This window comes from Meleagris gallopavo, chromosome 22 (genome assembly GCF_905368555.1).
Source record: "Meleagris gallopavo chromosome 22, MGAL_WU_HG_1.1, whole genome shotgun sequence".
Lineage (NCBI taxonomy): Eukaryota > Metazoa > Chordata > Aves > Galliformes > Phasianidae > Meleagris > Meleagris gallopavo.
Genome location: NC_139425.1, coordinates 13,452,847 through 13,476,664, shown reverse-complemented (window position 1 = coordinate 13,476,664; position 23,818 = coordinate 13,452,847). Strand labels below are relative to the sequence as shown.

At 46.2% G+C, this 23,818-nt stretch overlaps 1 protein-coding gene and 1 long non-coding RNA gene across 7 annotated transcripts in view; one reads left to right on the top strand and one right to left on the bottom strand.

Annotated features, from left to right (window-relative positions):
- Positions 1-3,438: 3,438 nt before the first annotated feature.
- The window catches only part of NFATC2 (nuclear factor of activated T cells 2), an 88,085-nt gene continuing 67,705 nt past the window's right edge, over positions 3,439-23,818 (bottom strand). For 5 of the 6 annotated variants that reach the window (XM_085241252.1, XM_085241254.1, XM_085241249.1 and 2 more), the window contains exon 10: positions 3,439-8,712. In XM_085241252.1, coding sequence (XP_085097378.1) covers positions 8,657-8,712 — 56 coding nt within the window. In that variant the 3' untranslated portion in view covers positions 3,439-8,656. Of the gene's footprint in view, positions 8,713-12,622; positions 12,709-23,818 lie in introns of all 6 variants that reach the window. The other variant, XM_085241251.1, reaches the window with a different exon arrangement.
- Positions 13,036-18,247, top strand: LOC146542993 (uncharacterized). Its single transcript, XR_014887664.1, has 3 exons — positions 13,036-13,663; positions 14,291-14,522; positions 14,880-18,247. It is a non-coding gene; the product is annotated as an uncharacterized LOC146542993 (long non-coding RNA).

Below are 23,818 nucleotides of genomic sequence, written 5' to 3'. Positions count from 1 at the left end.
CCACATACCACAAGTGAATACCTCTCACTTTTACTTTTGAGGGAGCCATAAATCAGAAACAAAGGACAGCAGAATAACAGGGTTATGTTTCTCCTTCCCTGCACCAGGTACCTGGTGCCAACAGCAACAATGTTAACGTGAGCAGTGATTTCTGTGCCAGGCCATTGCAGGGGCCGGCAGGGTGGCAGCTGCTCACCTTTCAGTGCCTGGAGCCAGCCCACGTTTGGCAGGACTGTTCCTCAGTACGGGATGGTTGCAGCCCACCAGAACTTTGGGAATCTGTGCGTTTGCAGCCCCGAAGGCTGACGGCACCGTGAGCTGCATTAACAGAGGGCTGGCAGTGGGCAGGGAGGGACCGGCCCCTTTAGCTCTGCCCTCGTGAGGCCCCTTCTGGAGCACTGTGTCCAGGCCTGGGCACCCAGCACAGAGAGATGTGGGGCTGCTGGAGTGGGGCCAGAGGAGGGCACGGAGATGCTCAAAGGGCTGGAGCTCCCCTGCCATGGAGACAGGTTGAGGGAATGGGGGATGTTCAACCTGCAGAAGGGAAGCTTCCAGCGAGACCTGACCTTGCTGTGGCCTTCCACTGCTTAAAAGGAGGGGGACTGACTTTTTACAAGGGCTGATAGTGACAGGACAGCAGAGTGGCCGTTGTCTGCACCCATCCTTCCCATGCCAGCATTCAGCAGCCGCAGTGGTGCCCAGCAGTGCCCACCAGCCCAGCTGAGGCTGCCAGCTGCTCCCGGTACGGTTTTCCCATCTGTGAAATGAGGCTGTTGGCTGATGGGAGCGTGCAGTGCTGGGAGAGTTGGGATGTCACCCACTGCCACAGCAGCTGTGCAAACACCGGTTTAATAAAGAGCTGCTGCAGCTCTTAATTAGTATTTTATAATAGGAGAGGCATCACCCACTCTGATCGCTGGCTGCACGAAACACAGCAGCAGAGCTCAGCGCGGGGTTCCCAGCCCAGGGAACAGAGCGGGGCGAGGCGGTCCGAGCTGCGTGGAGGACAGAGAAACACGGCTTTCCACACAAAACAGCGGGCACAGCCATGACGCCCTTCTGCTCTTGGCGCTGCGAGAGCCGGGGAACGAGGGCTGGGAACCGCGGAGGGGCCACGGGAGCGGAGCGGGGCGGTGCGGGAGCTGCCCTGCAGGTGGCAGCGAGGCTCCGCTCCGCACGCAGCCGCCGCGCCGCCCCGTGCGCTCTTGTCGCTCGGAAGAAGCACCTCGAGCAGATTTGGTACAGACCGCCTCGGCCCCAGCCCGCCGCGCAGAGGGAGCGGTTCTGTTGTGAGGCACAGTGTTAGCGATCCCCTTCCCGTAAGGAAGAGTAGAAAATGTAAGATGTGTGGGTATGGCTCAGTTGTGTATATTCCTCCCATTTATTCCTTATGTTATGTGGCCTTTTTTAAAGGTAAGTGAAGCCAGAATGCTTTCTTGCAATGCCGTGTGTATGTGGCCAGTGAGGATCCTGATTTGCAGAATTGTTTTAGAATTGGAAAACTGAAAAACAACAGGAAAGGCACTTTGCTGCTAATGCCAGTCTGAGCTGCACGGCGGCCACTGCAACTCAAAGGAAAGGGCTCTCTGTGTCCTTCCCCTCCCCTTCAGCGAATCCTAAGATGAAAGCCAAGAAATTAAACAGCTGCCGGCCTCGGATTTCAGCGCTCCTCCATGCCGTCTCTATCAGCCTCCCAGGGAGGTCTTCGTGGCTCTCACAGCTTCCAGCGGCGTTACAGAAAGCAAGCATGACAAATTTGCTTGGGCCGACAGAAGCCCTCCGGACCCTTCATGTCAGCAGCTTCCATCCCCAGCACGTACCTGGGGGAGGGTCACAGCGAGGAGCTCGGTGTCACCGAGTGCCAAAAGGAACCCCTACCTCTGCCCTGCTTTTAGCTGGGTTTCTCTAGAAACTGACACTCTGAGTCTCAGCCCTGCTCGGTAAGCTTGGGCCTCTGAGTTTGCTTCATTCAAAAGCCACGGTAAGCTCTGGGTGTTGTGGCCATCAGGCTGCAGTGCACAAACAGATCAGTGTCTGTGCATCTGCAACAGGCACTGCCTCTGCTCCATGCACTGCTGTGTGCTGCCTGGCTGAGCAGAGCCAGGGCCGGGACAGGTGGATGGCTGTGCACTGCTTCCGAGCAGCCACCTGAAGGAGACAGTGGTGATGCTTTTAGAAAAAAATCTGGCATGAAGCTGAGGGGCAGCTTCTAAAATTGAGTAAATTGCATCCGTATTTAAAAAAAAAAAAAAGGAACTTATTTGTAAATCACGTATTTACACAATTGAGCACGCGAACAAGCGAGTCCTTGTACGAAACCCAGATGTTCATTAGAAACGTGACTTGGTCTCCTTTGCTGCTACCACAAGAAGTAAAATGGGAAAAAAATCAGCTGTGCTGAAGGGGCATAAAGGAGTGAGTAAAGTCTACAAATCCAGGAAATTTCCTGTTGAGGCTAAAAATCTGGGGTGCCATTGCAGTCTTTTCATTTGGACCAAAGATATAAATTAAAGCCAGAGCATCAGCTCAGGTGCTCAAGTTCTCAGCCCTTAGCTGTGGAATTTCCAGGTTAAGTTACTTAAATTTTCCTGTTGCTGAATAAAGCTAAAATCCTGTGTGCTGTATATTTGCTCATCATAAAATGTTCTCCCCCAGCCAGTAACAGCTTCTTTGCTGGCGAAGCCTTCCTGGTTTATGAGCTTCCCAGCCTTTGTATGGGGCACTCTGAGTTAAGAACTTCCACATGGCTCTTTCTCTGAGGCTTCTGTGAATAAGCAAAGCAAAGTACTTGCTCCGTGTCCAACAAATGCATCAAATATGGTTTGAAATCTCTGTTTTTAAATGCAAAGGATAATATTGATTTTGTTAAGGTAAATGTCTTTAATTGTGTGCTGTATAAACTCAACTCTTACTGAGACATAATGGGCCCTGGGCATCCTTCCAGAGGTACGAAAATGCATCTTTAAGTGTCTCCAGTAGAGAAATGCAGAACAAAGATTTAGATGAAGAAAAATTAAAGAGAGCACATCCCTGTCTCCGAAAACCTTATACTGCTGGGGAAGGGCATTTACTCATTATTATGAATGAATGCTGTAATGAGAGGGAAGCCCTGCAGAGTGCCTGTCGGTGGGGATTGTCTGCTGCTTTTTGCTGGGGTGGCAGTGAGGGGTAGGGAATGAAATGAGGAAAAGCAGGCAATAACAGCAAATGAAGTTCACTGAGGTATCCCTGTACGAATCAAACTCATCTACAGAAATGGAATGGGATCTCCATTCAAGGGAATGCCAGGCATCTCATTTCCAAGGAAGCACTGCGTGCTCTGAGAGCCTTACATGTCACTGTATTCTGGGGGAGATGGGACACGTGTGGGGGATCACCCCCTCGGTATTTGTTTGTCAAGGGAGAGAAAGGTGTTTAAGAATACACCAAACACTCGTGCAGCAGATGATATCCTCTCATTTATTGCTAAACTACCACAGTACAGGCAATATATAAAAATATTTTACAGACGATAGCAAAAAAATTACATTGGAGGTTAACCATGTTGTAGGAATGTAAATGATATGAACTCTTTCAGTTCTTAAAGTTAGGCTTTTGAACAAACAGTTTGATTAAAAAGACATCTGCTAGAATGATCTGAGAGAGGATTGCTTTCTTGCATGTATGTCTGCTAACAGGGCTTTGCACAGAGAGTGTCTGCAAGGAGACCTGGGCGTCCTGAGCCAGGGGAACACATCATCATCTCACACACACACACAGGTCCCAGCCAGGACACAGCAGTGCCCCTGTCAGGTACCTGGCTGTGCATCCCAGCTCTCACCACACTGCTGTGTTCAGGGGCTGGCAGCACTGCCACAACAGCAGCACTTCAGTCCTTGCAGCTCTGGAGGAATGACTGCTCATCCCACCGGCGCACCGCTGGTGACACAGAACATTATTCATTTGGTGACTCAGCCATTCTAGAACTTTCTGCCCCATTTGGCTGTTCTGAGTGAGTTATTGGAAAGAAACATGAACTTCTTCCCCAGGTGACCACTCGTTTGATCTATTAGAATGTCAGCATCTTCATTTCCAATTTGCACTGCGATGTTGGTTTGGTCCCAATTTATTTATTTCCGTATACCAGGAACAAGGAAAATGGCAAAACAAATGGCTTAGACCAGATGGGTTAGATACTGAGTGGTGTTAAAGGAATTCCTACCGACTGTCACCTGCTGCACTGATAAAAGTAGCAGATGTGAAAGACAGATGCCGGCTTCCAAAAAGGTGGATTACTCATTCTGAACTGAGATGAATTGAGGACTGTCACCCCCGTGTGTCACAGCAGGCACTGTGAGATGCCTCACACACACACATGGAATCAGTGCGATGTAAACAACGAGGAGAACAGTCAATTTCTGGAGAATCTGCAGTTCACCCAAATGTCATGTGAATAACCAAGAGAACTGCAGGTAAACGCGAACACCAGGTGATTTCACATGGTGTAGGCTTTATGAAGATGTGAATCAATTCAAAATCTGAAAATAAGATGGGAGTCGTTTTCTTGAATCCCATCTGGCAGATAATTGTTCTCTATTAGAAAGCAATTTGGAAAGAAATATGGGGATAAAAAGATTGAAATATTTAGAAACATGCTTTGAAAGTGTTTAAAGCTGTCTTTGAAGTCTTTGGAAAATGGATCAAACACGACTTTTGGGGGCAGTAACAATTCCACAACAATTGCATAGAAAATTAACGCGCATCGACAAATGAAGATCCATCCTTTATAAATACTATCCTTAATCCAAAAGGCGTTGCATATTTGGCCAGACCAAAAGCATAGACACTTTTTTTGGTAAAGATACGGATTACAAAATACATTTTAAAAACATGCTAGCTAATTTGAGAACTGTTTTAGATATGTTATAAAGCAGCAGCATTTTATACAATAGAGAATAACATAGTGCTGTTTTTGGAAATATTCTACATTCAGAAAATGCCGTATCCCTACAAGAAGAATGGAAGTGATACATATTTACATGGATACAAATAAAGCAAGTGCAAAACCCATGGCTCTTCTACATTCTTTCTCCCAGTAACAACACGTACATTAGACACCTTCACCCATCACAGCTCAGATCTTCCACTTTGCTTATTCTCACGGAGAAAAACAAAAACGGGACTTCGCATTTCATTGCATTCACGAGCAACTCCTCTCCTGGCAAACTGTGCTTCCGACACTCGTAACTGACACAAAAACATCTCCCTGGTATCTGTCCACTCCCATTCCACTCTTAGACTGTTTACACATCGTGAACGATGGTTTTATTTTACGCATTCATATATTTGATGCAGACGTTTATAGAAGCTCATCCTGTACTTGCAGCCAAAGCTCGGATGGAAAAAACGAAGTAAAAAAATGCACACGCACAGAAAAAAGAAAGAGATGAACTCTGAGTTCCAATGAGCCCCACGTACTTCACATGGTATAACTTTGATGGAAAACGCATTAGAGTTGTACACCCTGCACACAAGGAGGCCTTTGGTACAATGGCAGGAAGGCACTGTGGTGAAACATTCAGATAACTGAGGAAAGACAGAATTTCCTCATGTGCAAATATGGCTATCTTCCAGATAAAGTGAGAACGAATTGCTCACAGAATGGCATTAACTCTTCCGAGGTTAACCTAATGCTTCTAAGAGAGAGAGCGAGGCGTGTTATGCCACGAGTATTAATACTGGAGGAACACTGCTCAGCAAGAACAGGAAATAATTTAGTATGCATATTCTGAAGTTCTTCAGCCTAGCTATATATCTGTAACATATCTGTTTTCTTTTTAAAAAGAGACAACAACGTATATCGCTATGTCTGAGGAGACTCCTTCTCTCCAGAAATAAATATAAAGTGGTTAAAGCTGTTCTATGTAACTAACGGTTGGTGTAAAAGCAGGTAAGAGTAGCACAGCCTGACCTGACGCAGCTGTAAATAGAACCACTAAAATGTAGTCTATATTATATACATCATACGAACCCTCGCTCCAGCTGCTGGCTTTGTGTGGCAGCAGGTCTGCGTGGCTGCAGCCAGCTGTAGGACTGGTGTGTGGGTCAGAGAGAAGCACAGATGGATGTGTACATGTATATATATAACCATCCACACTTATGTGGTTATAGTATATAGACAGATGTATATGCCCCTACTCTAACACACGTCCAGATTAGTATCTATGCCTTTAGAAAGGAGGAGGAAATACAGCTAGTGCAAGCACGAGTAAAGCACTTGTAGCATATATTAAATATATATGTATAAACCCCCCTCCTGCTCTCCAAAGCAAACTGCCCAAAAGAACACCCCAGAGCAGCATGCATCCGACCTTCCAGTTCATGCTCAGGTAAGGGCACATCCTGCTCAGGAGCCCTGCAGGGCTCGGGGTCAGCCTGCGTGGCTCCTGCTGAGGGCTCGCTGCCTTCTGTAAGGCTCCACGCCTTCCTGTCTGCTTTATAAGGTTATGCACAGAGCAGCAAGGGGAGAAAGATGTTTAAATGGTCACTGGGAGACAAAAAATGACGATTAAAATCAGTCAAGAGCACAAACACACGTAGTGCAACTGCATGCTGCAGGGAGGGCAGCTGGGGATTCGGTGTGTGGGATCTGACTGAGGGCACTGCCACGGCCAGCTGTATTCTGACAGCCACCAGCAAAGCAGCAAGTTCCAGTCTTGCAAAGCAGCTCACATTCTTTAGTATTTCGTTTGAGATCCAGCAAAAGAAATGTTTCTGTCAGTTCCCTGGGGACTTTGGTTTGCTCTGAATGGATTTTTGTTTTTACTTTTTCATTTCTCCTGTCTTACCCTTACAGGTTGGATCAGGGAAAACTAGATGGCCATTTCTGGTACTTCCAGGCAGAGACCCATCTGGGCTCTTCTTTTGCTCGGCTGCAGTAAAGAATTTCTGACAGGCAACTGTTGGCATTAGCAAGTTTTCAAAATGAAAAATCCATTAAAATGCATTAAAATTACATAACAGATGGTCGATTCCAACAATATGGAGGGTTAAAAACAATTGAAAAAGTAGCTCCTCTGAGGCGTGTGAACCAGCTGAAGTGCTGTGCAGTATAAATGCTGTTTAACTATCAATAACTGAACTATGCAGCAGGCACCGCAGCCCCAGTTTTATCCCTGCTGAAGTCTGTGGGATTGGTGCAAGCATCTTTCTTGCAGTACTGGGGAACAAACCAGGCAGCTGCTCTGCTGGTCTTCAAATTCACATGGCCCAGTGGCTGCTGTGAGCACGTGGGCACACGGCTGAAGTCTGCTGTGAAGCAGCTGAGAACAGGGCGGGTTTGCTGTGTTTTCTATGAGTTCAGGCTCAGTGCCTGGAACAGTGCAGCTTTCCTCATTCACAAACCACTGCTGCCCACAGAGCAGCAGCCTCTCACTGCAGAGATCAGCCACTCCAGGTGTGCTTTCATCCCACTGGGGTACCAGAGATGCACTGAGAAACGTCACAAACTCGCGAGCTGTACGGCTGCAGGCTGCAGGCAGCTCTTACCGTGACAAGCATTTGTCAGTACATTACATTCAAACACACAAAGCAAAACATTACAAGCTACCTCGCATGGAACTTTAACCTTTCCAGAAGCTGCTGGTAGCTTTGCAGTGCTAAAGAGACAGAGAATTGTAAGTGTATACTTTTTCTGGAACATACAGCTTCTGTGAAATGCAATTATTTTCCTCTGCAGCTTGTGTGGTTAAACATTACAGCTGCTACATGAGACAAGGTACCAGCCAAGAGCGGGCTCTACATGAGAAGAAGCAGCAGCAATTTATTAGGGAGAAAATATGTAAGATGTGTTTGTACACTGCCTAAATGAGGATGGGTCACAAAATATTTGGGTTTACTGTGACTCCTATACATTCATCTCTGTTTACGTGGGTTTCATTTACCTTGAGATAGGTGTAACAGCTGCTGAACTGCTCTTTTCACTGGCTCTCCAGAGCATCCTTCTCCATCAAATCCCTGTTCATTCTGACAAGAAAAAATGGAGAAAACTCCCGGGTTCTGTTGACATCTATTGCTTGAAATACTGATCACGGTGCTCGGGGTCAGAAAATACAACTTCTGCTCCCAGACTGGATAAAGGCAGAGTGAGCTTGAGCTGCCTCAGTTTCCTACAACAGAATTTTTCAGAAGGGCTTTGCGACCTGGAAGGCAAGCCACTGTTAGTGAGCTGCACAGTGCTGCTGCTCTTTTACGGAATATATTACTCTTTCTTCCCTTGTTTCCCACCCCACCCAAATAAAAAGACTAATATATAACCTCCCTTGCTTTGTGTGGCGTTCAGGAGTGCCATCTACTTCTCCCTTATTCTGAGATAGATGCATCGATACACAGCTAGATTTTTGCAGCAGGCTTGAAGTGTTTCCTCAGACAGATGCTCTGTTACATGAGAACAATGCGATCTTTGGACGAAAGGAAGGGTGCCCTTTTCCATGTTTACAGAGAGAGGTGGCGAGTTGCTTAGTCAAGGCTGTCAGCTTGATGCCAATACATTGTTCCTTGCATTGAACTGGTGCCTTGAGATGAACAGTTAAGGAAGCAGGAGGTTGCAGGGGCACTGGAAGGATCTAAGAGGTCAGTTATGGAAGGATTTGGTAGAAGCTGTCTCACAAATCTTCTTCTATGTCTGATTTCTGGCAGGGAGTCCAGAAAATTCCTTCCTGATAATTTCGTTAACTGTGAAATAAAAGAAAGAGGAAGAAATGTTAAGAGCACTTCAAAGTCACGAGAAGTAAAAGCAGTCCTTGGGCAGCCTGCCGTTAATTCAGAACATCCTCTCTCTGTTCTTACTGTAACTTTTTGATTAAAACTAAAAAGAACGTTGGCCAAATAATCCATGCCACACGCTTTTGGCAAGCAAGAGGGAAGGAGAGGAGAGAGGGGGCTGAGGTGGTGTTCGGCATGCTTCAAGTGCCACGAAAACACAACTGACAACCTGTTCCATGTCCCTGGCACACACTGCATCCCCTGCGTAGCACAGCCCTCCTTCACAGACAGCTCCTCCATCCGGGCAAACTGAGACCAAGGTGTAAGCATCTGAACATGGCAACATTTCTCTCCAGGATGAGATGAGAATACTCTGAATAGAGGAGGGCCTGACTTGGAGGAGATAAAGTGGGTAGTGCTGAAAAGACAGAGGCTTCAATTCAGCTGTTGGCTTTTTCGTGTTTCTTTTCTTTTGAAAAACACCTCACCGGTGCCTCTATTCGGTCCACATTTTTGTTCTAGTTTGTTTGCAGGCTGCAGCAGAAACAAATTTCAGTGCACTGCTCTAACAGTCTGAGAGGCTGGAACAGGTTTGTCAGTAAGGCTCAGCAGAAGACACCGAATCACTTAATTCTCTGTTTAAAACAACCTGAACAAAGGTGCCAGGTCCCTCGTAGCACAAGCTTTCTATCTAGGCAGTGACTTTGTTAGGAGAGACCTAAAAGATGAGTGCTTTGGTGCCAAACTCCAGAACTGCCTGTTTTGGGGCTGTTTCCATGCAGCTGCTCAGTGCTGTATTCACTGGGGGGATCCTCCGTTTGGAAACTGCTTATTTCCTCTGACAAATTTGTCTTAAAAAAAAAAAAAAAAGGCCAAATTTTCTAAGGCTTCAGAATCCAAATCTAAATTATTTTTCCCATTGTTATTTCAATGCTAAGCCACAGACTAATTCAAAACAAAGCAATTCCTCACCCAAGCCTGACTGACAGGTATGCAGCTGTAAGACTCCACAGTTCTACAAATAAACAAGAAATGTTTATGAAAAGTGGCAATTTATCGCTATTATAATATTGTGCCCAATCTCTTACTATCTCTGGGAGAGCACATGCGACAATTTTTAAGAGGTATGACTATTAGTTTGAAATCTCTCTATAAGCAATGGAACTTATCCCAGAAAAAAATGAAGTATCTGCTTAATGTGAAGCTCCACCTTGCTCTCTGCTGTATGCCTGTACTCCTCAAGGACTACGAGCCGCCCTGCTCTCTGCTGCGTGCTGCGACACAAGGACAGCACTTTCCACCCTCTGTGCTCAAAAATCCCTGCGCAAACAGCCTGGATTTCAGCTCTTCTTTCTCATTCCAGCCAGGAGAAGCCCGATTTCAACTAGTTGGTGCCTGCTGCACAGCGCACGTGCCGAGCACAGCCTGCCCTCTCCTGCTGCCCGGCTTTCTGCTCCGCCCCAGCGGCGGGGTGCAGCCGCGCACACGGATCACATCGCAGCAGTGCTCGGTGTGCTGCAGTGCGAGCAAGCAGCCAGAGGGAGGTGAGGTCGGTCTACTTTCAGGCCCGGCCCTCCTGCGCTGTCAGAAGGGTTTCCTGTTTGCTCTACCCAGGAAATGAGAGGAGCAGGTCTTCAATGGAAATTTTTCGGCGTCTCAGCTAAAAATAGCGGTGAGGTAAAAGAAGTGGGCACCCACTCTCACAGGGTCATTTCCTTTCTAAAAACGAGTGGGCTGAGACTGCGGGGCGATTTATTTATTGACATGCCAGCGTTCCAAAAATGCTGTGCAAGTTTCCTTTCTTCTAATGCAGCCACGACTAATGGAAACATCAGAGCCGACAGTCATCTTGGTCTAAGAAGGGTTAAATATTAGGTGAAGGAGCAGGTAATTAAATGGCTTGCTAAGCCTTCTGTGGGGTCCCTTTTTGGTTCTGCTTCCCAGCCTGAGCGTGGTGTGAAGTGAAAGCAGCAGCAGCAGACCACGAGCCTGCTGAGTGCGGTCCAGCTCGCAGCCCCAGGCAGCTGGGACGGTGCAGTGATGGGCTCACCCAGCCTGCAGGCTTCACTTTCCCTCCTGCGTGCTGCACTGGAGGTCAGCAGCAGGTTTTGTGGGCTGAGGTTATAGAGGGACAGCAATCTGAACAGAGCTCCAGTTGCAGCAGGACGGTGTGGAATGCAAACTCTGTGGATGTGCTGCAGGACCATGCTCAAGTGCATAGCTGGGTTCCCTCTGTGTGAGCTGCTGCAAGTTGCAAATTGGATTTTTGTTGTTTCTGAATGATAAGGTCGGTCCCTGTTATCAGTTGGCCTCAATGTCCTGTAGGCACCCTGAATTCCTGCTAAATCCATGTGGCATAGGGAAGGAGGGGCAGTTAAGGCTGGGCAATGCTAGAGCTCCAAGGGAAGGCTGTGTAAATCCAGCAAGGAAAGTCCTGATTTACAACCAGAGCCCCTTAATCTAATGAATATATGCATGTTTGGAGAAATGGATTCCAAGACTGCTTGGAGTCACTACCACACAGTCTGGTGGCATCACCCATCTTCAGATTTCGGGAGCACATGAATCCAGACTGAGGTGTAATCTCAGTGACTCGGGTTTCAATAGCAGGGTAAACAAAACGAGCAAACTGAGATGTATCTACACTTCAGAAGAAGCTGAGATCATGCACTGAACTTGCTATTCTGAGATCCCATAGATCTCCTTTCAGTAACATGGTTAAAATGTCTCTCAAGTGTAAGTTAGAATCACAGAATTGCTTGGGTTGGAAGGGACCTTAAAGCCCATCCATCCAGTTCCAACCTCTTGCCACAGGCTGGCAGCCACTGACCAGGCTGCCCAGGGCCCCATCCAGCCTGGCCTTGAATGCCTCCAGGAATGGGGCACCCACAGCTTTTCTGGGCAGCTGTGCCAGGGCCTCACTACCCTCTGAGTAAACAATTTCCTCTTTACACATAACCTAAACCTCCTCTCTTTTACTTAAAAACTGTTCCCCCTTGTCCTAAGCACTCAGCTTTGTTGGGTTAGTCAGTCCCTCAGGCTCCAGTCCTCAGAGATGTTTAAGACTCTAATTTGCATCTTCTCAGATAGAAATCTGGAGGGTATTCACTTGTGGGATGATAGTGGGTTGTATTAAATCCGAGCTTCTGTCCAGAGACAGAAAACAGTCTCCAATTTTAGCTGGCAACGAGTCAGGCTCCTTGTAATTGATTATACATGCACACACACTCATATGCATGCGTGCACACACACATCCACAAACACACTGGAATAACGACTTTACTGTGTCATTCCACATATGTGTCTGGAATAACACCAGTGGAGGCAACACAGTCACTGCACCGTATCCGTGGCACTGTCTGGGGTTTTAGGATCCTGCAGCAGTGAGGGTCCCATCAGGGGCAAAGCTGACCTCCACGGGTTCCACCCTGCAGCACCCTGCTGGGCAGAGATCCCAGGTATTCCACATTTGCTCTGCTAATACAGCCAGGAAGCGTTTTACATGCGTGCAGCACAAGACACGTGGAGAAGGCCTGATGGCATTTCAGGGACCGGAAAGTTGAACCCTGAGCTCTTAGCGTGCCATGAAGACGTGAGCAGGCAAACCATGTCCTAGCTGCCGCCTGGGAGCAGCAGGATGCTTCCGCCCCGCACGCGCAGCCCCATCTCTCCTTCCCTGCCCACCAAGGCCCAGCTAATTCAGGACAGCTCCGTGGTACGCATGTGGGGAAGAAAAAGAATGAGAAAAAAATTAAATGAAGTGAGATTTTAAACTCTCTAAGCCAAATAAAAAGGGGCATGACTTTTAAATTGAAAAAATAAATAAATAAAGGTTAAGAGAAACACACAGCTGGAGAAAAGGCAGAAAAATACCAATTACCTTTCTTTTTGATTGCTTGGATCAAAGATCTGTCATTCTTTTTCATATAATGTTTTGTATCCAGCTAAGGTGTGTATCTATCAGCTCTGAAAAAGATTTGCAAAACCGTTTTTGAGAAAAAAAAGTAACCTTTGACCTATGTTGCAAGGCCAAATGCTAGCGTTCAGCTACTCTTTCATTTTGTGTTTTAATTTATTAAAAGGACATTTCAGCATATACAATACATAAGGCAGAACTTAACCGCTGACCTTTCTGTTTGCTCAGATCCAGCACGAGGTTTTACCTTTTTTCCCCTCTTTTCTCAACTGATATTATCTAAAAATAAGTATGCAAAAAAAATACAGACCTGCACTGATCACAATACAGAAGAGCAATGCTGGCAGTTTGGCCCAAAGCCTCAGGAGTGCAGGAGGTCGGAGCGTCTCCTAAGCCAAGTCAGAGAGCAGTGGCTGCCTTTGGCTAAAGTCACTGATGGGATCATCCTCGTGGCCCAAATAAAACGTGACACATTTATGCCAGACCAAAAGTCAGTCCCTTCTTTCAAATAAGAGATCTAAGCACAGTGGCGGTGTAAATTAGACCTTGCTTTGATTGTAAAGAGCGGGAAAGATATGCCTAAAGAAGTTAGGAAAGTTACGGTCTTTCCTTCAAACACAAACAAAAGTGATTTCTTTTCTCATCAAATGGCAATATTAAAAATTCTGATGCTTTTTTCTGTCTTGTCTTTTTAGATTTAAATTTATCGTGAAAGCATTAGGCACTTCCTGCAAAACCATGTGGAAATTTAAAAAATATTCCAATAATAAGGAGGAAAAAGTACATCTTAAGAAGTAAGCTAGTCTTGAGTACAGGTCTCAGATGTGTCTTTGCTGCTGGATTTCGGGTGACTATATATAGAAGAGAAATATTTTAGTTGGCTCCCTCAGACTGTGCAGCCACGTATCAAACACTGGAACCTACCACGCAGTACACAGCCTATTTTATACTCTGCATCCTGGAAAATCAGCCTCTGCACATGCAAGCAGAGCAACTAATTGACTGGTAAGTACAAACTTAGGTGAATCGGGCACAAGGAGCCCAAATCCTACAAAGTGGGGAAAGATAGGAGGGCGGGGACGTGTCTTCATAAATCAATAGCAGTGAAAGGCTTTTTCTGGAAAACTGGGACGTGTAACTGCCAAGGGGTGCTCAGCTGCGAGGTTTAACTTTCATTACACGTCTGCCACTCTACAGGTTTTCATTCCTTATTAAAATAACCTCAGTAGAAGCATCCTGGAACTTTTTTGTCCTGTTTGCAATCTGTGATATCTGTGTAAACTATAAACTGCTTTAGCACCATCTGGATCAACAGCAGTCGTGCTATCTCTGTTACTTATGAAGATGGAAGAAGTTGGAAGCAATTACTGATACCAAACTAAGAGGGCTCCAAATTGATTTGAGTCCTACGATGGATGCATGCTGCAAGAGTTTCAACAGACTCAAAACTCATCGGCATCTTTCCAGGAATTTAACATCATAATATAGATATCTGCTGGATAACAGAATCTAACTAAAATACGTACTATTGGCTGAAGCCTGTCCGAACTGAAATCAACAGCTAAACTCTCTGTGATTTCTAGGATCTAGATCGCACTCATAACATTCAAAAATCCTTCCTTTATATTTCAGTGTGGTTCCAGAGTGAGATGCTGAAGCAGAAATGCTGAGACACGGCCTGAAGCAGTGATGGAGCACCTGGTGGGAAGGCAGGGCAGCCCAGGGGAGCTCAGCTGCATGCAATGCACTGAGTGATGGAAGGGCTGGAGCCAGGATCCACCCCTTGCCAGCCCTCATTTAAGGGTTGGCAGTGGAGGTAAAGGGATCTCACAGGAGTTCCCTGCATGCTGGAGGCCTTCCAAAGGTAAGCAGTTTTTCTTCCTTTGTTTCTGTGTCCACAGCTGCTGTATTTGGGCTTGTTCTCATCTGCTGAAGCCCAGGGTTGTGCCAATCTGCTATTATTGCTTTGCTTTTCACATTATAGCATTACAGATGCAAAAAGATCAGTATCTATGATACCCAAAATCTTTAACAGGAAGTTGGGTGCGTCTGCAGCAAAAGAGCATTTAGCATTTCTGCTAAAAATAACCACCCAGTGTCCTAAATGCACTGTACACCAGAAGTATCAAGAAGGAAATACTCAGTGCACAGAGTTGTCTGTGGCACCACCCCAGAGATCTTACAGATTTTGAGTGCTTTCACTGTACTGTTTCTTTTCCAGAAAAGATCAAAAGTCAACTGCTATGCTACGTCTGTGCTAAAACTGAGCAAAAAGCATGACCTAGTGGTCAGTACATGGAGGGACAGCAGGACTCCACTGCTGGGAGCATTGCAGTGCCCCCACCTTGCTGTAGGGCCCTGGTCATGCCCAGCGTTCCCCCAGGGGATCAGATCTAGTCCAGGTCTACTTGAAGCTGAAGAATGCAAGAAGACAGTGAAGGTCACACTTAGAACTTAAATACCTCATGACTAGCTAACAGAAAAAAGAACCTGAAGTGATGATGACCTGCCCAGAATGAGCCTGGACATAGCAGAGAGTGTTAAAGGATGTTTTAAAGCCCGTAGGTAGCTTGAATCCCAATCTACAAAAGGCATGAGGTGCTGAGCTCCTAATAGGCACCAGTGTAAGACACCAACATAACATCGTTAAACCCATAATCATCAATCAAGGCTGGAGCGCTCAGTATCTCTAGAAAAATTAATCTTGAGTATTTTAGAGAATGATAGAGCCATAGGATGGTTTGGGTTGGAAGGGACCTTTAAGATCATCTCGTTCCACCTCCCTGCTATAGGCAGGGACACCTCCCTCTAGACGAGGTGCTCACAGCCCCATCCAGGCTGGATTTCTATTAGGATGATCAAAGTTGAACCAACCAAGAGCACTTCAAAAAAATCATGATGTGTTCTGACTTCATTTTATGGCACCCGAAGGCAGCAGACTGAGGAGCAGCCCTCGCCCTGGGGTGCTGTGTCTTGGAGATGCTGAGTACTGCTGGGAGAAGCAGGCAGCTACAGCAAGGCCACAGGCAGCCCGGCTAGTCCTTCCAACAGACATCCCTCTGTGTTTCTTTATTCACATGTAATCCTTGGGCAGAAATTGTTACTCTGCCAACTGCTCCCTCCAGGAAACTTTTCCTCAGCAATACAAAGCAAAGTGGGGTGCATGGGTAGGGGTAATGGGAAATCCGTGCTGCTCTCCCTGCACCACGTGCCGTGCGTTGAGCTGTAGGGTGCCTCTCCTGTTCTGCCATGCTTCACTTCAGCTTGTTACACAAATGGTTACAATCTTGGAAATCAGTAATAAATTGCACCTGAACCTGTGAGTGATTAGTTTAAAAAAAAAAAAAAAATCACTACACTTCCATGGCTAAAGGACTTTCACACAATTAATCAGTAAGAAGAGAACTGGGTGTTAATGGGTTGTTGAATTCCCTGCTAGACCAGTTTATGGGGACCCCTGTAATAAAGGGGCTGAAACCAGGAGTGCAAAAGTGCACAAATGACACGCTGTCCTGGAGGAACAGGTGCCAAACGTTGTGTTATGGTGAGCTGAAGGAAGGGACTGTAAGGTTCATCAGGTGCCATGTTGGTTTCTGCTGTTTAATTCAATGGAATCCCCGTGCCAATCTATTAGAAACCATTGAGCTGAGCTTTCTGGGCAGTGTCTCCAGGCAGCGGGTTGTGTGATATTTGTAGGACATGTGCACACGATGCCCTGGCTTTCTTGTTCCGTGTTGTGGACTGGAGCAGCAAGAGAAAGAACTAATCGTGCTCCTGAGTGTGATTTCCTGTTTGCTTGATGGATTTCAGTACCCAAATAGCATTGTTTTTAATCTGAAGACAGTAAGATAGGTGCAAACCCTGTCTACGCTATGGAGGAAGAATCTGTACCAGCTGGCTATGAGAAAAGTATACCTCCAGGTACTAAATTTGCTAAAAGGATGATAGATATTCTGTTTAGTTACCCTTTGTCTGCTCGGTCGCTAAGTAAAGCACCCCGGGGCTGGAGCAGGGCCTGACAGCTTTGTGCAGCTCTTCTGTGTCAGTAGCCACTTTGGGAAGCGTACCTTGAAAGTGGAAAACTAGATCAGCCTGGGTGTGATGAGGAACTCCAGGCCACCGTGGGTTTGGTTTGTAGTAGCTTTCCATAACAAAGTCTTTTTTTAACTGACTGACTTTCTGCTCACATATATTTAGATATGACTTTCATTCTGCAGTGCTCCAATGCCAGAGAGTTTTGGCTGAAATCATAAGGGAAGGACACGTGTTTGAGTCATGCAGTTGGCTCTCTTTAGTTGATAGTAAGTTACTGAGAAAAGATGAAGTTTGTATTTAGTTTTAGTTAACGTGCAATGAGACCGAGCAAAATATTCCAAGCAGAAGACTCACATCATAAATAAATATACAAAAACTGATACCAGAAGGAGATGAAGTTCATTTTCTTAAACCACACTATTGGCTAAACAAATACAGAAATACTACACTGATGGACTGAGCCTTAAGACATACCAGGCAGCAGACTCTGCTTTCTCACTCCTACCTCCTGAGCTCGCCCTGCAAAGCTCCAGGCTGGGCTGTGCTCACATCGACTTCTGTCTGTGCACGCCGGGCCTCGTGAATTTGCTACATAACTGCTGAGGAAAGCAATGCCACTCGGTACTAACACACATTTCTTCTAGATTAAAAACAGCAAAACCAAAGGAGGTTGGTGATGAATTTTTCCTACAGCAGCTTGTGCCTCAAGGTCTGAACGCTAATGAAATCTTAACAGATACCACAGTGCCTCTAAATAGTAACTGCTGCAGGAAAGGCACGCAAGCAATAGCACTGCTTATTCACATGTCACTTTGCAGTTTCATCGTTCTCCTAGATTTAACCTATTTACTGAGAGGTGATGTGACTCATTCAGTAAAGTGTTTAAAAAAAACAGAATAAAGAATGGATGGGAGAAAGCTGTAATTTTTATTTTTTTTTTAAACAGGAAATAAATGGGGGGTAGGAACTGAAGAACAGTTTCAGCGTGGTCAGGATTAGCTGAAAGTAACAGGAATAGGCAGTGCTGCTGCTTTTCATATTTCTGTCATAAAGGAACTACCAGAACAAATATTTAATTGAAGGGAAACAAGCCATTTAACAAATATTTAATTGAGGGGGAACAAACTGTGCTACCCTTCTCTTCAGGCAGTTTTGTAGAGGATGAACAGTCAATAATGTAATCTATTTTCCTCCCTGGAGCACTAGTGCTTATGTCTATTAATGCAGAGAACTATTTACTGGCTCTGATTCTCTGGCATCTTATCTTTGGTGTGTCCTAACTTTGCAGGGCTTGTGGATTCTTGCAGAATCTGCTTCTGTCCAGCAAACCAGGTTTCCCTATGAACGTGTCTGAATGTTGAAGCTGGTTCTAAAGAGAAAACAGCAGAGAACCACTGTCCCAAGGTAGCAGGAGAGATGCACACGTGGCCTATGAACAATTTTGAGAGGCAACAAGCATGCAAATATCCTTCTGTTTGCAATTACTTTGTTTTCACAAACCACTTAGGAACACTAAGTGTGAAGAAGGCATATGTTTATGTGCCTTATTGTAAAGAGGATTTTTGGGCAGTAGGAACCCTTAGTGAAAAACACTGAGAATGGGAACGTGAAATTACTTTTATGTACTACTACATATTACATATTTTTCAATCACAACTCCCCATCCTTCAGCAAATGCCTGCTTGGAGGCAGGACCTTCTCCCTTTGCATCGAGGGGTGAGTTCTGTTCAGAGCACTGCTTTGCAGGAGATAGAGCGGTGTGGGCATGGCCAGAGGTTGGGGGGTCTTCGTGATGGCACTCCAGGACAACAGAACAAATAACTTTTTAAAGCTACAAGTCCCAAGTTCACTGCAAAGACCATTCAATATATTTAAGTGGTTACTGACGGTGTTACAATTCACATAACAAGGTTAAGGAGGTGCCATGCACAAGATGCTCCCTGTCTGCACACATCCATCTGTTAGCTTTTATTTTGGGCTTTGACTGCAAGCCCTGAAAGGCAGGAACTTTTTCTCCTTTGGATCAAGGCAGTGTCTGTCACAAGGGAGATCTCATCCATGAGGGGTTTTTACCATACCAAAATCTAACAATAAAAACAATAGATAATAGTGTGGAGTGTATGCACAGTTCAGACTGTGATGAATGGAAAGGGAGAGCTAATTTTAAGAGGCACCTATAACTAAAAGGAGTGCAAAAGAGTATGTGGAGCAGAGACTGTAACTGACTTTGCATCTCACCTCAAGAAGGCCAGGAGCCTCTGACGGGAAATAGCCTGAGAGCATCAGAAAAATGTGTCTGCATCATCCATAGACTTACAAGTTTCAATCTGAGTCAACAGCGTGAATGAGAAAATTTTTGTTTTCAGTATGAAAGGAAAAAAAGGAGGAGAGGAGAACAGAGGGGTTATAAGTTACCAGAGACTCAGAGAACTGAGTTTCTCCATATCCAGATGCTGTTGAAGTGATTATCGTTAGTTGAAGTGCAGCCAGGGCTATTCCTACTCTCATCACAATAACCTACACTTGTTCAAAAATGAGCCCACAGTTATTTGCAGACCTCCATCCTAATTCTAGATCAAGATGTAGGAACAACCACCCAAAGAAACTGCCCTAGGGAATCCTTCCCGGGATCTAATGAGCCATCCCAAATTTTCCACTTGTGAGGTCTCTGAGCTGCGTGCATCCTCACACAACACAGGCAGGATGCAAAATGCTTTGCTCAATGCAGCATCTCAGGAGCATGCTGCAAGTACCTAGCAAGACTGTCCTAATCCTTCCCAAGTTCTCATCAGCTGTATGACAACATTCTCCTCTATACACGAGTTTGCACAGCCAGCTCACGAGCTCTGCGTCCGTAGCTCATATTGAACCTATTAGTTTGCATTTAACCACCCATTGCTACACTTCCTGGGTGAATTCCAAGCCAACGACGAAGGCTTTGGAACCACACTATGATAAAACACCCTCTTGCCTAAAATAAAGATAAAACTTTCTTATGTGTGATGTGATCTCATCGGACTACAGAACACATTCAAAAGCAATTGGCAGGCCATTCCTTCAGCTAGGAACACAGACTGAATGGGAACACTGTCTTGCAGTTGGCGAACTAGCCACAGACAGCTGGAAGACACAGCAGTAGCAAATCTGAAGGCCAAGGTCACTGCATGTCTTTCTGAGTGGTCTCAGAAGGAGAGTGACTGCCAACATGAATGAAATGCCCCACATTACACACACAGCGTAATGAAACCATATGAAGCCACCGGTATCTTCTGCAAGGCCAGATCTAAAAAGGTATTTTGGTAGCTTACTCTCAACTAAATCACTGTGAATGAGACATCTGCCCAGTTAAAAAAAAATACACAAAGACACAAAGAGACATCACCTCTCAGAATCTGGCCTGGGCTGTACTGGCATTTCCGTGACACAGAAGATAGAAAAAAGTTTGGCAACCAACAACAAAGGGAGTCTTACAAAAGGAATCAGGGGTTGTCTTTAGGGATACCCAGAGGTGGGATGGTGCAAGGGCTGATTTGTCGGTGAGGTGGTTGTGCTGCCTCCTGCATCACCATGAGGAAGGCTCACAGTGCAGCACCATGATGTGACCTTCCTGCTGTCACCACTCAGTGACATGACTCAGTGACTGATGCTGCCAGCCTGAGCCCAGCATCAGGAAGACACACAGGTACTCAGTAAAGGGGAGAGAAGATTTTTTTTGTGCTACAAAAACACCCCCTCAAGAGACCTAAAAATGAAAATGATCTACTCAAGAGGTTGGGTCCTCCCCCTTCGCAGCCAAGAAGATAAGATAAATCTGGTTCAAGTTTAAGCAGGCAAAGCCATGACCACTTCAGAGCAGGCTCAGGCTGCAGTGGGTTCTAGAAGAGGGCAAAAAAATTTGCAGAGCTGACAACTGTGCCCCATGCCTGCTGACAGCCCTGGGAGCAGTTCCATCCCATGGCCCAGCCAGGTGCCAGCATCCCTGAGGGCTGTGGGCATGGTGGCTGCTCCCCTGCCTTGCTGGTGACACTGTGGGCTATCTTCCCCGGGTTCCTCCAGGTACAGCTGCAAACAGCACTGAGAATAAAAGCACAGCTCATACTTGGGCTGTAAATCACCACTGTATTAGCAACAGCCAGCTGAGGCTGCAGGGAGGGTTTGGTCACTGCTGACCCTGCCTGAGATTGGAAGGGTCTGAAGATACAAAGGCCTGCAGTCTTGTGTCTGCAGACAGAAGCAGTTTTCATGGTTCCAGGGGCTGGCCATCTCTGGTGGGGATTTCCCCTCCCCCAAAAAGGGTACCCCAGAAATACCCCCTGACTGCCTTTCTTGTTCACTGCCTGTACAAGGCACTTGATCTGGCCCCACTGCTGCACAGGGGCAGCACCAGAACAGGGAGAGAATAACTCGAGAATGGTTTGTTTGACTGTACTTTTTTTTTTTTTTTTTTTTTTAAATTCTGTAATGTCATCTGCATCCAGCTGTTAGTATTTTGGAAATCAGATGGGTTTTGTTTTCCTTGCGTGGTTCAGCATGGCTGATGCTCCAGCTGCAAAAACTCAGTGAGCCTGCTTAAAGTGAGACAGTCCATGTCCTGGCCAGTACCTTCCTCCCTTGGGGTCCTGGGGGCAGCTTCCTCATCACCCTTCTGGGAACTCCATCATAACCTCACCAGAGAAGAGGAGTGTGGTGATCAAGACCTGCACAAACAGGCATCTACAGCAAATAATGTGGCATAGAAAAGATCTTAGTTGCAGCCAACTGCATCATCTTGTCTCCAACATGCTCCAACTGCTTTTTCTGAAAGTATGGCAATGCCTACACCAGTGCCTTAAAGGGTAGGAGAGAGCACTGAGGCTTACCTCCAAGGAAAGAACTTTTAACAGGGTTTGGATTTTACAATGATTAAGTGTGGTTAACAGATAGGGCTTTACTTCTTAAACCATTCTTCTCTTTGACAGCTGAATCCCAAGTCCCCAATTCTTGTCCTCACAACTCTAATTCCATACTCAGTAAGTTGGACAAAATCATCCATGACTGAACAGTCAGACAGAACCACTGCTCAGTGCAGGAACTGGCACTGCCGAGCAAGGAGGGAAACAATGATAGGTGATAATAACCCCAGTGAGCTACAAAAGAAAGCATAAGCTCTACAAAAGTGCATTTGTTGCAGAAGGAGTGTTTAGAAGAATGCCAGGGAAGGGCTTGATGGAGCATTTACAGCAGGGAGGGAGGAAAGGGAAGGATGGAGGGGCAGCGAGCTGGGATTCTGGACACAGCTCCTTGGCCACTCACACCCACGGGGGGCTACAAAAATCAGCACAATCCTACAAACCAACATGAGGAATACTGGGAAAAGAGCAAAGAAAAAGCCCAAAGTCTGCAGGGAAAAGGAGCAGACAAAACCCTCTTTAGAGAATCCCAGATTCCTGCAGTTGATAAGTGTATCACAGCTGAAGATACATAAAGCTGCAAAGTAAATGCACAAATATACAGCGTGGGCTGCTTGGAAGGTCACTAAACCAGAGGAGGAGGGATTAATTTCCCCTTTTACCTGGAAACAAAAATAAACCAAGAAAACAAAATAATCACACTATCTCTTTAAAGGGTTGGAAAAAAACCGTCTGAGAAGGGGGGAGGCCGGGAACGCCTCGCTGGAAGTCTGCTCTTCTCCACCCCCAGCAGCAGCACCTCGTGTGTCTGTTACCAGGCTGCTGGATGCATGCACAGTGTGGGAGAGGCGGGCTGAGGAGCAAGAGGATGTGAAGTTTGCTGTGCTGTCCAGAAGACGAAAACACTAGTGCTGTTTATAGAGGGAAACCCAATTCGTCAGCCCAAATGAATTCCTGTGCTAATCCATGCAGGCTTCATGTTTTCCACCAGCCCCAGCCACTGTAAAGACTATCTTTAGGAGGCACAGTGTGTTTGGAAAGGAGCAGCTGGAAAGAGGGGACACTTATGCCATCTTGGAAGGCTTTCTGGTATGGAAAAAGAGGAATGCTCTCTTGGGTCTCCCCACAAAATTAAAGCATCTTCATCCAGAGCAAAACAGTGCCAAGCACAACAAACAAAAGCGGCTTTCCCCAATTCTCCTGGGCAGCCTCACTGCAGGGTTCACAATGGTTTCCATAGAACTTGTTTTGCTATCAAAACAAATTCCATCTATCCAGGCATGATGGCGCGCACTGCTTTCTGAAGACAAGAAAGTTAATTTTCTCATTTCTTTGTCAGCCAAAGCATTTTTGCTTGTGTGCCACAGCCAGGGAGTCCCCGGATCACTGTGCATCTGCTGGCTGTGCATCAGCGTGCGTCCTGAACAGAGACATCCTTGAGAGGTTTTGGTGAGGACACACAACGAGCAGAGCAACCTCTGCAGTGAGGCCGGGGCAGACACAGCCCTTGGCTAATTGCTCCCATTCCTCAGCCCAGAGCCACCTGGGTGCAGCACGGCTGTGCGTGGCAGCAGGAGGCTCCTGCAAGAGCCCAGCCATCGGCTGCGCACATCTCTCATTGCATGCATGGGAGGAAATGAATGTCTTCTTATATTGACCACAACTTGACAAAAGACTTGTAAATATTACAGTCTAACTGGGATTAATGGCTACCTGGTTTGCACTGCTGGGGGATGCTGCCTATTGAGAATGCTGCGCGCAGAAGAGGTTTCTTCCAGCCTTGTGCTCAGCCACTCGCCCTCAATGGTAGTTTCTGAAGAGCAGAGATGCTGTTCTGCATGACAGAATTGGTCAGAGGAGCACTAAAAGCTGCTACTCCTCCAAGCCAGCCCTCCTCACGTTAGCCCTCCTCACGGCTTGTCTGCTGGCTGACCTTGGTACTCATTCCAAGAAAGACTGCACTCCACTCAAAGCCAATGCATATGCGTAAAGAAGAAACCAAATAAGGAAAAACTAATGTAATTTTAAAGAAAAAAGACACACAAGGCAGCATAATGTAGTTAAAAACTATAAATCTCAGAAGTCTTCTCTGACTTGCCCTGCTCCTCATCTGATTCAAGCCATGCCAGTCTGCTCTGTGGACCTGCCCAGAGCCCATGTTTTCAGACAGTTTCCAGCCTTTAGCGAATATCAATTTGTACAAATACACAGTTACTCCATATCCAAGGACTTGAAC